Raw genomic sequence first — 16,516 nt, 5'->3', positions numbered from 1 at the left:
ATAATATTACAGAAGATTTCTTTTTCAAAAGAAAGAATTTTAAATCCTTTTTTAAATTGGAATATTTCATAATTTAATTTTTTTTTTACAGCATTTTGATCAAATAATTGCAGCCTGGGTGAGCATAAGGGATTTGTTTCAAAAACATTACAAAATCTTACTGACTCTATACTTTTTAAGGAGTAGTGTATCTCATTACATGCATACTATTTATATCCATAATTAATGTACATTTTAAAGCTAATTTATGGTTATTTCTTAACAGAGAATCCCACCCTCAAACATTTGCATCGTACTGTATATTACACTTTAGCTTGACTATCATGACAAAAAAATAGGTTTAGTTTTATGCTGAGTTAGAAATACATTACAAAAATTTGAATTTTGTGTTTTGATAAAAATGTATATTGTATGTATTTATGTATTTTTGTGGAGGATTTAAATTTTAATGACTTTTTTTTGTTGTTGTTGCTGTTGTTCTGATTGATTTTAGAGGTAAAATTACCTGCAAATATTCAAATTCTAAAATTCCAATTATTAAAAAAAATTAAAATTGTAAATTGTTGAAATGTTTCACAGCAATGCTCAAACTTAGAAGAAGAATCAGAGAATTGTAGCACAACGAATACAATACAAAAACCTTAAACAAAATATTAAAAATAAATTGTATTAAATGCCACATGTATAAAATTCAAATGTGCAAATTCTTTTTGAAAGTATTTTTCGTCATTTTTCCAGAAAGATATTAAGATAAACAAAACATAGGGCCTTCTGCAAAACATATGTACTTTACAAGCTGAAAAGACCAGCTAAGACCAGCATGAATATCCAACCAGATGCTGGAGTCTTTCTGAGAAAAGCTGTCAAGAGGATGCCAGGACCAGCATCAAAAACACAATATGCTGGTCATTTCTATCTGGCACGCTTTGATTCCTTCAGTTTTACAGCAGGCAAAATATCTCACAGGCCTTCCAAAGTCAAAAGCCCAACTCGGGATAGACCATAAGCAATTGGGAATACACCTACCAGTAAAACCCTCCTGATGAATCTCATTGAGGGAGGCAGGACGCCTATGGTCTGGACTCTGTACTGAAGGAGCAGAGCCATGGAGATGCTGCAAGCCAAGGCACACATCTACAACTTCCTGCTCCACCTTATTGTGTATGTGGACCTGTCAAGATACAGAAAACATATGCATAAAATGTACAGCACTGATTTCCTACTCTGATAAAGCAGCAGACACCATACCATAACACAATAACTAGATATCAAAACCGGGTCATTTAGACCATGATCTGTGACAGATGGATTTGGCTCAACTGAAGTCAAAAACAGAAAATAGAATGTGAAAACTGATATAAAATCAATGAAATTCAACAAAGAAATGTGAAGCCTTTTTCTCAGTTCCAGTGTGGGCACATTTACTGCATTTGGCCTTTGTAGAAAAGTACCGCAAGGATGTACTGCTTGACTATGAGAGTGGCAAAATCTTACTGAGGCTGAATCAACTTTCTGTTGTTGATTCATTTGAGCATTCAGTGGAGCTGCTGAGCATGTTTGCTATTTGCATGTCACATCTGGCCTCTTGAGGAATAGCGCTGCACTGCTTATTAACTGTATTACGGGAACACATGTGTTCTTGCTTAGAAGGCCAAAGCCATGGGAATACACAAAGATCTCCTTCATTCTCCTTTGTTTGGAAAGCAGGAACAGCCCATAAAACAATAAGCCTTTTCATCAAAGATCTCTGGAATGAAGATTACTAATGAAGTTAATGCATTAAATGATGTGACTTCATTTATTATCAGGTCATTAAGAGCATCTAATTAGTTGCATGTTGCATGTGCATGCATTTTTGTTTTAGGTTATTAACTTATCGAATGAGGCTGAGGTTGTTGTAAGAGTCTCTTGATACAAAACTAACAAACACTTGAAATTGTTACCTTGTCCTGTGCCTGCAGGGTTTTACTGGAGTGGACCTTGACGTGTTTGCGCAATGAGCTGGGGTCGGTGTAACGTTTGGTGCACCCTGGGAGCTGACATGCATACGGTTTCTACAAAAAGCACCGCATAACATAAGGAAACAAGAGGCACAGCAGAAGAGACAAAAGGCAAATTAGTTATTCAAATGTGTAATGAACAATGAACTGAGTAAGAATGCACATATCATGTACAGAATGTATACATTTATATATTTATAAATAAAAGCCATTACATTTTTTGAGGGTGGTCAAACCCAATGACATTTTACAATCTGAGCTAACTTTGCCTTGTCATAAGGAGGCCAAATTATCTGATATATTAAAGAGACTTACTGATCTTGACATACAGTTACAAGGGTCTGCAGGGGTCCACTCTATGACATTATTTCATTTTATTTTGTCTATGATATATCATTTTATATATATGCTTTTTTCTGCATTTTGGTTGCATCGTATGATTTTGATTCAATGAAAATAATTCAAATATTAATATTTTAACAAAAAACTGCTTCACTGCTTTAAAATAATAATACTAATAAATAAATAAATAAACAAAAATAAGTAGGTTAGTAAGTAAATAAATACTAGAAAAATACACCACTGTTCAAAGCTTTGTGGCCAAGATGTTTTTCAGTTAATACTTTTATTAAGCAAGGATAAATTAAACTGAGGCATTTATAATGTTACAAAAGATTTCTACACTGAACAAAATTAATGCAACACTTTTGTTTATGCCCCCATTTTTCATGAGCTCAACTCAAAGATCTAAGACTTTTTCTATGTACACAAAAGGCCAAATATTGTTCACAAATCTGTCTAAATCTGTGTTAGTGAGCATTTCTCCTTTGCCGAGATAATTCATTCACCTCACAGGTGTGGCATATCAAGATGCTGATTAGACAGCATGTTTATTGCACAGGTGTGCCTTAGGCTGGCCACAATAAAAGGCCACTCTAAAATGTGCAGTTTTACTGCATTGGGGGGGTCCGCGTGGGTCCAAAAACATCCAGTCAGTATCTGGTGTGACCACCATTTTCCTCACGTAGTGCAACACATCTCCTTCGCATAGAGCTGATCAGGTTTCCCACTCCTCTTCAATTGCTGTGCGAAGTTGCTGGATATTGGCAGGAACTGGAACACGCTGTCGTATACGCCGATCCAGAGCATCCCAAACATGCTCAATGGGTGACATGTCCGGTGAGTATGCTGGCCATGCAAGAACTGGGATGTTTTCAGCTTCCAGTAATTGTGTACAGATCCTTGCATCATGGGGCCGTGCATCATCATGCTGCAACATGAGGTGATGGTCGTGGATGAATGGCACAACAATGGGCCTCAGGATCTCGCCAAGGTATCTCTGTGCATTCAAAATGCCATCAATAAAATGCACCTGTTTTCGTTGTCCATACCATAACCCCACCGCCACCATGGGCCACTCGATCCACAACGTTGACATCAGCAAACCGCTCACCCCCACGACGCCATACATGCTGTCTGCCATCTGCCCTGTACAGTGAAAACCGGGATTCATCCATGAAAAGAACATCTCTCCAAAGTACCAGGTGCCATCGAATGTGAGCATTTGCCCACTCAAGTCGGTTACGATGACGAACTGCAGTCAGGTTGAGACCCCGATGAGGACGACGAGCATGCAGATGAGCTTCCCTGAGACGGTTTCTGACAGTTTGTGCAGAAATGTTTTGGTTATGCAAACCGATTGTTGCAGCAGCTGTCTGGGTAGCTGGTCTCAGACGATCTTGGAGGTGAAGATGCTGGATGTGGAGGTCCTGGGCTGGTGTGGTTACATGTGGTCTGCGGTTGTGAGGCCGGTTGGATGTACTGCCAAATTCTCTGAAATGTCTTTGGAGACGGCTTCTGGTAGAGAAATGAACATTCAATTCACAGGCAACAGCTCTTGGTGGACATTCCTGTAGTCAGCATGCCAATTGCACGCTCCCTCAAAACTTGCGACATCTGTGGCATTGTGCTGTGTGATAAAACTGCACATTTAAAGTGGCCTTTTATTGTGGCCAGCCTAAGGCACACCTGTGCATTAATCATGCTGTCTAATCAGCATCTTGATATGCCACACCTGTGAGGTGGATGGATTATCTCAGCAAAGGAGAAGTGCTCACTAACACAGATTTAGACAGATTTGTGAACAATATTTCAGAGAAATAGGCCTTTTGTGTACATAGAAAAAGTCTTAGATCTTTGAGCTCAGCTCATGAAAAATGGGGGAAAAAAAGTGTTGCGTTTATAATTTTTTTCAGTATATTTTAAATAAATGTATCTTTTTTTTTTTTAAATGTATACAATGCAAAAACGTTAAGCAGTGCAACTGTTTTCAACATTGATAATAATAAGAAATGTTTCTTGAGCATCAAATCAGCATATTAGAATGATTTCTGAAAGCTCATGTGACACTGAAGACTGGAGTAATGGCTGCTGAAAATTCTGCTTTGCCACCACAGGAATAATTATCATTTTAAAACAGATCAAAATATAAAACAGTCATTTTAAATGTAAAAGTATTTAAAGAAAAACATTACAAAATTATCTTTATTATATTAACAGTTGTAGCACTTGTTGTTTTTGACTTTATGCTGCAAACTTAGTCTCAAATATATAAATAAGAAATACTTGACTTTCTACACTCTTTATAAAAGTATAGGACAGTTCATGACTCCAAAAAAATAAAAGGTTTTCAGATGCTTCACATGGCTACATAAAACAAACCCTTCACAGGATATTACACAGGTGCAAAGCGATACACACACAAAAAGATTCAGTAAATATTATGAAATCGCCGCATCTGTCCACTTCAAATATTAACCACACGTCACCCCCAGCTACACAAATTCTTAAAACAGTACTGACTAATCAATAATGTTGTGTCTCTAGAAATGCACTTCTTACATCATACGTTTCAGCTGTGCTTGAGAGAGCGATGGAGGGTGCGAAGGAAAAGTAAATGCTTTGCTGGATAACATTCTGCATTAATCACACAGTGTGACATAATTGTAACAGCTCTGTACAATCACTTCCACAGATGTGCTCCACTCATCTACGTGACGAATCATGACATTTGCACGGTTAGCACAATTAAAAGTGCGACGGCTGCCATCAGAAGCTTACCGACAGCAGCGAACGAAACCACCCTGCTTTGAATAAATCAGCTCTGTTGACTTAAGTGTACTGAGGAAACAGATATCACTCTCAGGCTGGTTGTTACACAGCTTTACAGGCTGGCATGAGAGCCGCAGTGGGAGAGCTGCGGAGAGAGATGTGCAGCCAGAGCTGCTAGTCGCTGAAGTGGCTCTGTTTTTTTTCTTAAGCCATTAAAGTGAAAGGAGATCTCACCAGTGTTCCAGACTATAATTCCGTACTCTGAATTTAATGTAAATAAAACCCTGTTATTACGACTACTTTGTCTGGAAAAAGTGACAAGTAAGCTTCCCTCGCTTGTTTGTTTTCATTAGTGGTGTACACCTTTCGCAGACTAGGTATAAGTGTAAATTCACAGCTCTATATACAGTGGGGTCCAAGTACCACTAGTAAATAAAAAAGCATAGTTGGCATATTTAGAATTAGTTAAAGGAACTTTCAGAACATCTTGGTTTAATTAGTGATCTAAAATGGAGAAAAGTGAACTAAATAAATGTGCGCATATAAATATTTATTTTCTCCTGAGACTTTGAATCCAACTGTACAATTTTTCGCAGTGCAGTTTTAATGCGTTTTTGTGTTTACACCTGATAGAGTCGTAAGAATGGTCATACCGTGTCCAGGTGTGTGCGCTGGTGTTTGGCTCGATCACTGGAGTTGCTAAAGGCCTTGAGACAGCCGGGATGCTGGCAAATGTAGGGCTTCTCCCCGGTGTGGCTGCGTAGGTGGATCTTCAGGTTCTCCAGACGGGAAAATGCCTTACTGCAGCCTTCAAACTACAAGAAAACAACCAAGCATATGAGCATATGAGGGAAAAAGTAAAAAATCTCCAGGTTCTTCATTGTAAGCGCATGTACATTTACGGCATGCTTTAGTGGAGGAGAGTACAGCATGCTTTGTATGTAAGCAGGGATTAATATGTGCAATTGCAATTGATTAGAAGAAGATATGAAACACAGGGCAGACGTTTTTTTTTTTTTTTACTTAATGTCATTCAATCTCCTCAAAAAACAACAAAAAACAAACTAGAAGACATGTCTTGTCTGATACCAAGTTATGCTTCATAGAAAAGTAAAAAAGTGGTGACGTGAAACGTTTTCCATGGGTCTTTCTTAAAGCTCAAAATGATACCAGTTTTGGAACAGGAAATGTTTTTGCCACAGTGACAGTTATGTAACGCAAAGATGTTAAAAACAGAGTTTTCTTCAAATGAACAGTAGTTCATCCAAAAAATGAAAATCTTGCCATCAATTTCTCACCCTCATGTTGTTACAAACCCATATAATTTTCTTTCTTCCACAGAACACAAAAGGAGAACCTCTGAAGAATGTTCAAGCTGCTTCATACTGTACAATGAAAGTGGATGGGGACCAGGGGCCATCAAGCTCAAAATTGACAAAAAAGCACCATAACAGGATCATAAAAAAAGTCCATGCACTATACTACAAGTTTCTTCTAAAAAGATGAACACTAAGTTGTTATTCATTCAAAATCTTGAATGACAGCTGAGCTGTGGTCAACTTTCACTTTCATTGTATGGAAAACAGCAGATTGTATGTTCCGTTATCATTAATTGTTTTTGGAGCATAAAGATAGTCATTCAGGTTTTGAAAGACATGAGGGCAAGTAAGCTCAAAATGATATTGGGAAATTATAGTTATTAAGCCACATAAAACTGTTATGCTCCTATAGTTGTAAATGACTATGAATGCTATTCATGTTGTCAATTCATGCACATTTATGAGGTGTGTTCTGAAGATCTGCTGAAACAGACACACATGCCACTCTACGAAGTTTATTAAACAGACATGTTCAAAGCTGGTTCCTGTTAGAACAAGGCTCTGCTAAGATGTTTGAGTTGGAGAGAGGCCAGCGAGGGAGTCAGTAATAAGCCCAGCTGATTCAAGGTGGCAGCCGCAGTCATGCAGACTTTTGGTTGGAGCAATTCTGCAAAATTATAAAGCACATTTTGGCGGTTACGGGTGTGATGTCATGATGAGGTTATATGAAAAATGAACAGGGTTTCATTGAGCATCTTTACATTTACGCATTTATAACTATAAAATTTAAATGAACTAAGTTGACGTTTCGATTTTTTACTCATTTAGCAGACACATTTATCCAAATCAAATACACTTTTGGTGAAGTAAACTTACAAATGGGTTATGAATGTGAATAAAAATAAAACAACAACCATCTAAAGTGTGTTAAAGCAGACCATTTCTGCATTCTGTATAATATAGTCTATACTCTTGGATTTAAAATGTGTTTAAAATTGATAATACACAAAAAACATTAACGGTTTTAATCTTAATAGCCGTGCTGTTTACATTAAAAATCACAATGTTACAATCTATAATCCAACTACTAATCTAACTACATTATTTGTAAAAATCTATTATCTTTCAGAACAAAATTCTTCCCAAATGATAGTCCTCTGGCCACCACAGTTTAAAGAGAAAAATAAAACAAAAAGAATATCAGCAAATAGATTAAATAATATCCCATGGCTATCTTGCATAATTAAAAAGAAACAAATTTCCTTTGTGGCTCTCATGGTGAAGGAAATGAAACACAGCTTCATGAAAGTATTAAATTATTATAGTTTTAGGATACTGTTATCCCTGCCTACAATAATATCTTTGAGCGTGACTCTATCCATTTAGTATATTCTATGTAGTATATATCTTTGCAAATCTCAAAAACAAGAGATGAAACTTAAGTTCTGGCTATGATTATTCAATATCAGCTAACAGAATGAGAGAACATTTTGCTGTTCCTTCACACGGCATGAGGGCACTTACAAGCGTCACTTGTTGAATACCTAAAAAACAATCAGGCAATGAATACTAAAAAAGCTTCATCTAAAAATCCTTCTTCAAAGTTGTCCTGGAGGAAGTTGACTGAATTGATCATTGCGTAATATCAGTCTCTAGGCAACTTTCACAAAGGCAGTTTGTAAGGGTTTGTAAGATATTTGTAATTTGTAAGATAAACAACTCCAAAATGTCTAAATTTCTATAAATCTGCAATGCATCCATCTTTGGAGGTGAAGAGAGATTGAGTCCACATGTCAGTCTTTTTCAATTACAAACTCTAACTTCAAAGAATTGGCATGATTTGAAATAAAAATGTCTTGAGATTTTCTTGATTGATACAAATGATATGTATTAGTAAAACAACCTGTGTTCAGTGTCTGGCACAATATTGTGATATACACTACCAAAGAAAGTCTCTTATCCACAAGTTTTTCATTTAAAATCAACGTTTTCTATTTTAATATATTTTATTTAAATTTATAAATTTGATGGCAAAGCTGCATTTTCATCGGCCATTACTCCAGTGTTCTGTTTCAAATGATCCTTAAGAAATCATTCTAATATGCTGATAAATATTTAAATAATATATTTCTGGAAATGCATTTTTTTTTTTTTTTTTTTTTTTAGAATTCTTTGATGAATGGAAAGTTCAAATGAACAGCATTCATTTGAAATAGAAAACCTTTGTAACTTTATACAGTGGCGTGAAAAAGTGTTTCACTTTTGAAAGTGCCCCCTTCCTGATTTTTTATTTTTTTGCATGTTTGTCACACTTTAATGTGTTAGATCATCAAACAAATTTAAATATCAATCAAAGATAACACAAGTAAACACAACATGCAGTTTTTAAATGAAGGGTTTTTTTTATGAAGGGAAAACAAACTGTGGTTTGTTCCCCCCAGGAAGGGGACCAACACTTTTTCACACCACTGTAGATGTCTTTAGTGTCAATTTTGATTAACTTAATGTGTACTTATATATAAAAGTGTTTATTGACACACCAGAAAATGCAATAAAATTAATAATGAATAAAATATACAATAATCATTAACAGAAGGTTCAATATTTAAAAGTTTTAAAATGAACAGTGGCTAGACAAAATGTTTGGTTGTAGTTATTGATAAATTAAGATTTTGCATTAAAGAAAAATATTTGTTTGATTGTTTTTTTTCTTTTTCTTGCAATAACTTTGGTAAAAATGCAGTAAGCACATCTAAAAACTAAGAAAAAACACAACTATGTTATTTATTTTCCTGTCATGTAGGTCAAATGATGTTACTTTCTGAGTGTCATCAATTCACAAGTTTGGAATTTAGAAAAAAAAAAATTGTATGTCTTATTATTAGGGCAAGCATGCTAAATATTATTGTAAATTCACCTGATTGGGGCAGCTTACCATGCATTTGTTGGGCTTTTCACCAGAATGGACTCTCATATGAATGAGCAGTTTGTATCGAGCATTGAAGGGCTTGTGCCGACGGACACATCCTGCCCAGAAGCAGGTAAATTCCTCGCCTTTTCGCTGATCTATGTGCACCTTCTCTATATGTCTCACCAGTTCTTCTTTCAGCCCATAGGTAGCCCTACAATCCATCCATTTGCACGGCTGTTCTTCACTCAGGTGTTCATTCATTCCCTCAGCTCCAGAAAGCCCGCTCAGTCCCAGATCATTCTTCAACTGCTGCAGTGTAGGAAGCTTTTCTGATACTTCCGTCTGAGTATTGTGAAGGTTAAGATGCTGGGATTGTTCTTTGCCTGCGTCTGAGTCAGTGTAGAGATACTGAAGGAGTTCTTCCTTGTGCAGAAGCTTCTTGTTACAAAGATGGAATTCAGCAACAGGTTCTTGTTTAGGAGACTTGGGATACAAACATCCTTCTGGAGGTTTCTGCGGTGTGCAACTGTAGAGAAGGTCCTGGGCCTCAGGTGGACCGCAGAGAGTTGAAAGAGACGGAGAAGTCAAACACAGCTCTGATATTGAGCCAGATGAGTGACTGGAGGAAGGGGAAGAAAAGGATGGAGAGAAGGCACTGAAAGATGACGTGGACACGGAAGAGCAGAATAAGGAAGGAGAAAATGTGTCACTAACGTGGGATAGGTTATCTACAACCGAAGTGTCACTCTTTATGCTGCTGATATACGACACAATAGCTCTTTCTGTGGAACGCACCAAATCGAAATCATCTGTTGTTATCGACACAGGAGACTCAGACAAGCTACACATCTTCAGAGCTTCCATGTGAACAGCTTGGTTTAAAGAAGACAGGTACATTTCATCATTGTTAACAAGGCCACACTGGTTCAGCTGTGCAACCGGTGGACTTAGACCCGTAGGCCTCATGGCGCTCTTCCAGTTACCGGCCTTCTGAATGTGGATCATCAAATGGATACTGTAGAAATTATTCAGGGTTTGCAAACATTAGCAGTGACACACCTGTGATGATTCACAAGGTACCTGGAAAGAACAGCAGAACAATGGATGAATTTGTGCAGTCAACCTACATTTCACTGCTGGTTATACCCTGTATAATTGTGTATGTGACAAATAAAAATCTTGAATCTTGAATCTTGAATTCAAAACAGAGATATCAGATCAAGTGTGTTCATAGAGGACCTCAAGAGGAACTGGTGCATGTTGCGGCTGAATGCAGGTTGACTGAGAAGCTGGTGTTTGGATTTTCCATCATCTAAACGGTTCCAGAATGCAAGGCTCTGTTCAGTCCTTTCACCAGTCACTGTTTACTACAAAGGGAAAAATTAGAGGGTAATAATTATCATCAATGTAATGATTACAATAATAAAAAGAACAAGAAAAAAAACTCATCATAGACTACTGTTCAAAAGTTTGGGGTTATTAGAAAATTCTATTTCAAATAAATGTTGTTTTGAACCTTCTATTTATTAAAGAATCCTGAAAAAAACATGCATTACAGTTTCCACAGAAATATTAAGCAGCACAACTGTTTTTAACAATGATAATGAGCAGCAAAACAGCATTTCAGAATGATTTCTGAAGGATCATGTGACTGAAGACTGAAGTAATGATGCCGAAAATACTGCTTTGCCATAACAGCAATAAATAAATCACTTTAAAATATTTTAAAATAGGAAACAGTTCTTTTAAACAGTAACACCATTTCACTATAATTACTGTTTTTACAAGAAAAGGCTGTGTAAAATACGTTAGTGACTCCTGCATACATCAGTAAATAAATCAATAAAATACATCAGTTCACTGACATGTCTCCTTACAAAAAAAAAAAAAAAAAAGTTTCCTGTAAATGGAAACAGATTTAGTAATGTTATAGTGCAGTGGTTTCTCATTACAGAAAAAGTGGTGAGAAATCATCTTTGCTAATCAGAAAGTCTGTTGGAAATACACAAAACATGCATATTCCCAATTAATAGATTTGAATCATGCTAATATTGTACTACTTGTTCATCAAAATAGCTGCATTCTCACTGGCAGTGATTAAATTGGCAGAGATCACAGTCTTCATTTGTTTGTTTCCAGTAGGTGATCCTGTCTGGTCTCTTGCCTTTAAACCATAGACTTAACTGTACAAGAACGCCTGTGTTACTGCAGTTCCTCTTCTTAACAGACCATACCACCCAACCACACTCCTCAAGGGTGACATCCACAGCTGCTGAAAGCTTGCAGACCGCTGAGGTCAGAATCGCTGCATTAGTAGCCATATGGTTCAATAAAAACTGTCAGTCCTCTCATGAATTGGACTTGATTATGGTGTGTTTTTCTTCTCTTTGAGGGTACAGGTAGCAATGTTCAGACTCAGTAAAGATGAACAGAGAGATATTGTGCCCTGACAGATTCCTTGGAACCAGGATGCAGAGATCTGGTACCAAAACTGAGATTCTAATGTACCACATCCCTCAGCTAATGAGAAGCAGGCCTGGAACAGTGGGGAAGGGTCTTCAAGAGGTCTCTCCAGTCCAACACTCACACTACTGTGCTGAATTCATGCATGCTTTAACACTCCACACACCTTCGCTCAAGTGATCCAGTGATGTGCTGCCATGATTGAGCTGGCAAGTGAGTGCCAAGCTACTGCTTTGACTATACACACATCAAAAGGGCCTAATATTTCAAATCCTTTTTCCACATTGTATGTATAATACTATTGATGAAGATGCATTTGTAAATGAAGATAAAATCTAAGTTTAAAATCACAGAAGACAAAGTATAGCATTTCTACTCTTCTGCTCAATTTTTTTAAGTGGTGGTTTAAGTTTATGGCCATGCCTCCTTACAGTAAAAGTGCCATTTAAATCTAATTAGCAAATTATAATGACTAAATGTCTGACAGAATATCAAAAAATATATCATGCATAACTTTGAAAACCACAAATCAGAATCCAAATTTATGACCAATTAAACACACACACACTCACATTAAATTTTGATGAAATCTATTTTGCAAATGCTATTCAAGGTTCATTACACAAATGCGTTTGGTTACCCACAGAAAATAAGGAAACCAAACAAGCATATTAAAATAATAAGAAATCTCTACGTACTCATGGGAACACATAAGTTATGGCATGGCATGACTAATGGATTGATTCAGTGTAACTGGTATAATAAGATTCTCTGACCACACAGAATCTTCACCTTTTGCACTCAATGAACCTTTTATCAGATTGTTTTCTCAAGTAATGTTTCTCTAAAGTGTTGGTGTCCATTATGCACCAAGAACTTAATGGAGAAACACCATATGCCACTCTTGAAGTTATTCAATACTGTTCAGACTTTACCAGAGGTCTTTAAAATTCCTTCCACTCGAATTGTGGGTATATTAAACACCTCAGCTAAATTCAGTTTTATACAAGATGAAACTGTACACCTTTAAAGGAATAGTTCATTTAAAAATGAAAATCGTCATCATTTACTCACCCTCATGTCATGTCAAACCTGTATAAGTTTCTTGTTGAATACAAAAGATGATGCCGAAGAACCAAACAGTTGTTGGTCCCCATTGACTTCCATAGGGAAAGAAATAGTAATGGAAGTCAATGGGGACCATCAATTGTTTGATTACCAGCATTATTTCAAAATTAGCTTCGTCAAACGATTAATCGCAATTAATTCGCATCCAAAATAAAAGTTTTTGTTAACATATGTATGTGTACTGTGTATATTTATGTATATATAAATACAAACACATGCATGAATATATTTAAGAAAAAATGTTATGTTTATATATTAAATATTTATATAGAATATAAAATATAATATAATAATTTAAATATATAAATGTATGTAAATATTTTAAAAATACATACTCAATGTGTGTGTATTTATGTATACATAATTACAGTACACATATTATACTCAATGTGTGTGTATTTACGTAAACAAACTTATTTTGGATGTGATTAATCGTGATTAATCATTTGACTGCTCTATTCAAAATATAATATTTTATGAATAAACATAAGAAAGAATGACATGAGGGCGAGTAGATTACAGCATTTTCATTTTTGGGTGAACTCTCTAAGTTGTATTATAACATTTTGTTGTCTTCAGCAATTTTCAGAATTATGATGAATGTAATAACCTGCCAATTATTGCATTTAAAAAGCTAAGTTTTAAGGGAAATTGCTAATAAAATTAGAACAAACTCATAAGAAAACCATATGATTCCATTTAAGGAATTATTTCATTTTAATATCACCGCAGATTGCTAAACACATCTGTGTAATCTGGCTGGGAAATGAGCACTTATTTAGTAATAATACTTCTGTCTTCATTTTAAGAGCACTTCTATTTTAGAACAAACATACGTTATAAAATGCGCCATGGCACGACACTATTAAGATTTATTAAACAAATGAAAGTTATGTTTTTATATGCTATGCTTTTATATGCAAACTTGTGGCTGGCATGTTTATTATCTCCAGAATGGGCAAGAAAAGGTGACATAAACTAATCTGCTTTGTAATTACTCTGATTTATTAGTTTGCAGCAGGTGTCTGGCAGCTGTTAACGGAGCAGCAGAGGGAAAAGACGTAATTAACTATGATGTTAAGGTTTGTGTCATTTTCAACTCTGCCACTTTCAACAAGCCAGACATCTTTGAAGTACATTCAAAGACTGGATTCAAGCTAAACTAGCAGGACTCTCCATCTCTTTTTACTAAACATAAAATAATGAATGACGAGACAGCCTTGAAAAGAGGAACAATATCACTTACCACATTTACATTTAGTCATTTATTCAAAGAAACGTACAAATGAGGAACAAGCAGTACTAGCTTATCATACAAGAGCTAATAATACTGACAATATTATTAATAATATAATAACTGACAATAATAATGACACAACCGAAGCTAGAACAGAAGAATTTTGAAAATTGAAAGAAAATTGTCAAAAGGAATTGTTGGTGGGGGGAGTGAACAACCTGCGCTCTCTCCACCTTCAGTACCATGACTGAGGTGAGACCCTTGAGCAAGGCACCGAACCCCCAACTGCTCCCCAGGCGCCGCAGCATTGGCTGCCCATTGCTCCGGGTGTGTATTCATGGTGTGTGTGCACTTGGATGGGTTAAATGCAGAGCACAAATTGAGAGTATGGGTCACCATACTTGGCCACACATCACTTCACTTATAAATTGTAATATCAAATAAACACCCCAATTAAACTAAGGTCGTAAGTGCTGCAATTTACCATTATTAGTGCATTATTCCTAATATATTAACTATGTTTATGAATTAAACCTTATGCCTGGCTCACACTACAGGATTTTTAGCCCGATTTAGCCCGGATTTCCCACTCCCGAGAATCGGAGCAAAAATCTTGTCGAGCACCTCGATCGGTCCCGATGATCGGCACGGATTATCTGGTAATGTGAGGCCTTCGAACCTTGCACTTCCCGATCTGCTCGCACACAAATCGGGGCCACCCCGATCATATCAAACATGTTTGATATTTAGGATTTAAATTGGGATGATGACGGCGTCAGTGCTTTCACAATAGCCAATGCGCGACCGCAAAACAGCTGCAGCACAGGTCCGTTGGATAGTGGAGACGGAGGAAACGGCTTTTTGAAACTTTGTAGGAACACTGTCTGTATAATGTGTCGAAAACGTATCACAACCGTAAGGACAAAGAGAAGCGCTGGGGTGAAATCGCCTCAGTTTTGAACGTACGGGGTAAGTGCAGAAAGCATATGTAAATATTGATGACAAACTGCTGCGTGAGATCACGTGAGGCGCTCTGCCTGGCATGATAATCTTAATAATATCTTGTAGTGTGTGATGCGTCATGATATTCAATTCTTGTAGTGTGTGCATGTTTAAGATTTGAGGGAAGAAAATCTGCGAAGATTCTCCTTAGTGCTGCAGCCAGATTTCATAATCAGTTAGGATTTTAAAACTCCTGCAGTGTGAGCCCGGCTTTAGTATGAAGTAACCAAATATTCTAAAAACCTTTCCTATATATATATATATATATATATATATAAAGCAATAGGTACTAAGAAATCAACTATAGATCCATAACTTCGTGAGGACACATAGTATAAATGTATAACTGTCATAGTGGGTATGTGGGAGCTCCACAGTGATCCACTGGCCGTATTGTGGCGCCAGCACATATTTTTTTGTATAGTGATGGAAGATGTCTGGATACGTGGACTTGTGTCTCACTGGGAACACTGAGCGTCTCATATTACCGACTGTTATTAAAGCACTAACGGAAGGACGCATCACTGAAGAACTAAAGCTGACCGCACTGCCACCCCGTCAGTCCAAACATTTACAAGCAAGTGCAAATCTGTGAGAAAACTCAGCTGAACTCTGAAGCCAGGAAATTCCACTGAAATGACAGTGGTTGACTCCAAACCACCAGACATGGACAGAGCTTCTCTGAACATGGTGGGCGGACGGACAGTACATGGAGCCAGTACTTACACACTCCACACATCTGCTAACGGCCTGGCGATTGAGGTGCCAAGTTCTCTTTAAATTGCACACGGGTAATTGGTTGTGACTTGTATTCCATATTTCAATAAACCTATTCTGGTTCTGGTCGAGTAAATGTCTATGATTATGGATTTACAAGAATGAAGAGCAACTTAAGATCTGGTGAAAACTGATTTAATGTAATGCAATACTCTGGGTGAAATACAAGTTAGGTTAAACTAATTTGCATTTGAGGTATAATGCTGATAAAAACAAAAACTAATTTTGACTCGTTCTTCTTTTTTAGACAGGAAAAAAAAACAGAAATTAAATCCAACTACTACTTCCCTATTGTGATTTACAGAGCCCTCCAAAAGTATTGGAACAGTAAAGACAAAATTGCTCTGTTGGCTGTGGAGTCAAGACATTTACAAATATGATTAAAAGATGAATATGAGACAAAACTACAGAATGTCACATATTATTATTGGGTGATTCAACACATAGATGTTTTACCAGCTAAGAAGTTCAGCACTTTTAGAGTTTCATGCCTCTATCTGATGTGAGCATAAGTATTGGAACAGTTGCCTCACAGATCTTTCTAAGTGATCAGCTGTGTCCTGTTGCA

At 36.6% G+C, this 16,516-nt stretch overlaps 1 protein-coding gene across 1 annotated transcript in view; it reads right to left on the bottom strand.

Moving 5' to 3' along the window:
* The window catches only part of LOC306846297 (uncharacterized protein), a 31,056-nt gene that overhangs the window by 10,872 nt on the left and 3,668 nt on the right, over positions 1 to 16,516 (bottom strand). Inside the window, exons 2-6 of the mRNA XM_079379568.1 lie at positions 10,581 to 10,708; positions 9,366 to 10,421; positions 5,765 to 5,926; positions 1,944 to 2,054; positions 1,027 to 1,171 (exon numbers count right to left, since the gene is read on the bottom strand). Of these exons, the coding sequence (XP_079235694.1) occupies positions 1,027 to 1,171; positions 1,944 to 2,054; positions 5,765 to 5,926; positions 9,366 to 10,346 (1,399 nt within the window). The 5' untranslated portion in view covers positions 10,347 to 10,421; positions 10,581 to 10,708. The remainder of the gene's footprint in view (positions 1 to 1,026; positions 1,172 to 1,943; positions 2,055 to 5,764; positions 5,927 to 9,365; positions 10,422 to 10,580; positions 10,709 to 16,516) is intronic.

The sequence above is a fragment of the Barbus barbus genome (assembly GCF_936440315.1).
Source record: "Barbus barbus genome assembly, chromosome: 26".
NCBI lineage: Eukaryota > Metazoa > Chordata > Actinopteri > Cypriniformes > Cyprinidae > Barbus > Barbus barbus.
This window is presented reverse-complemented; position numbering and strand designations above follow the sequence as displayed.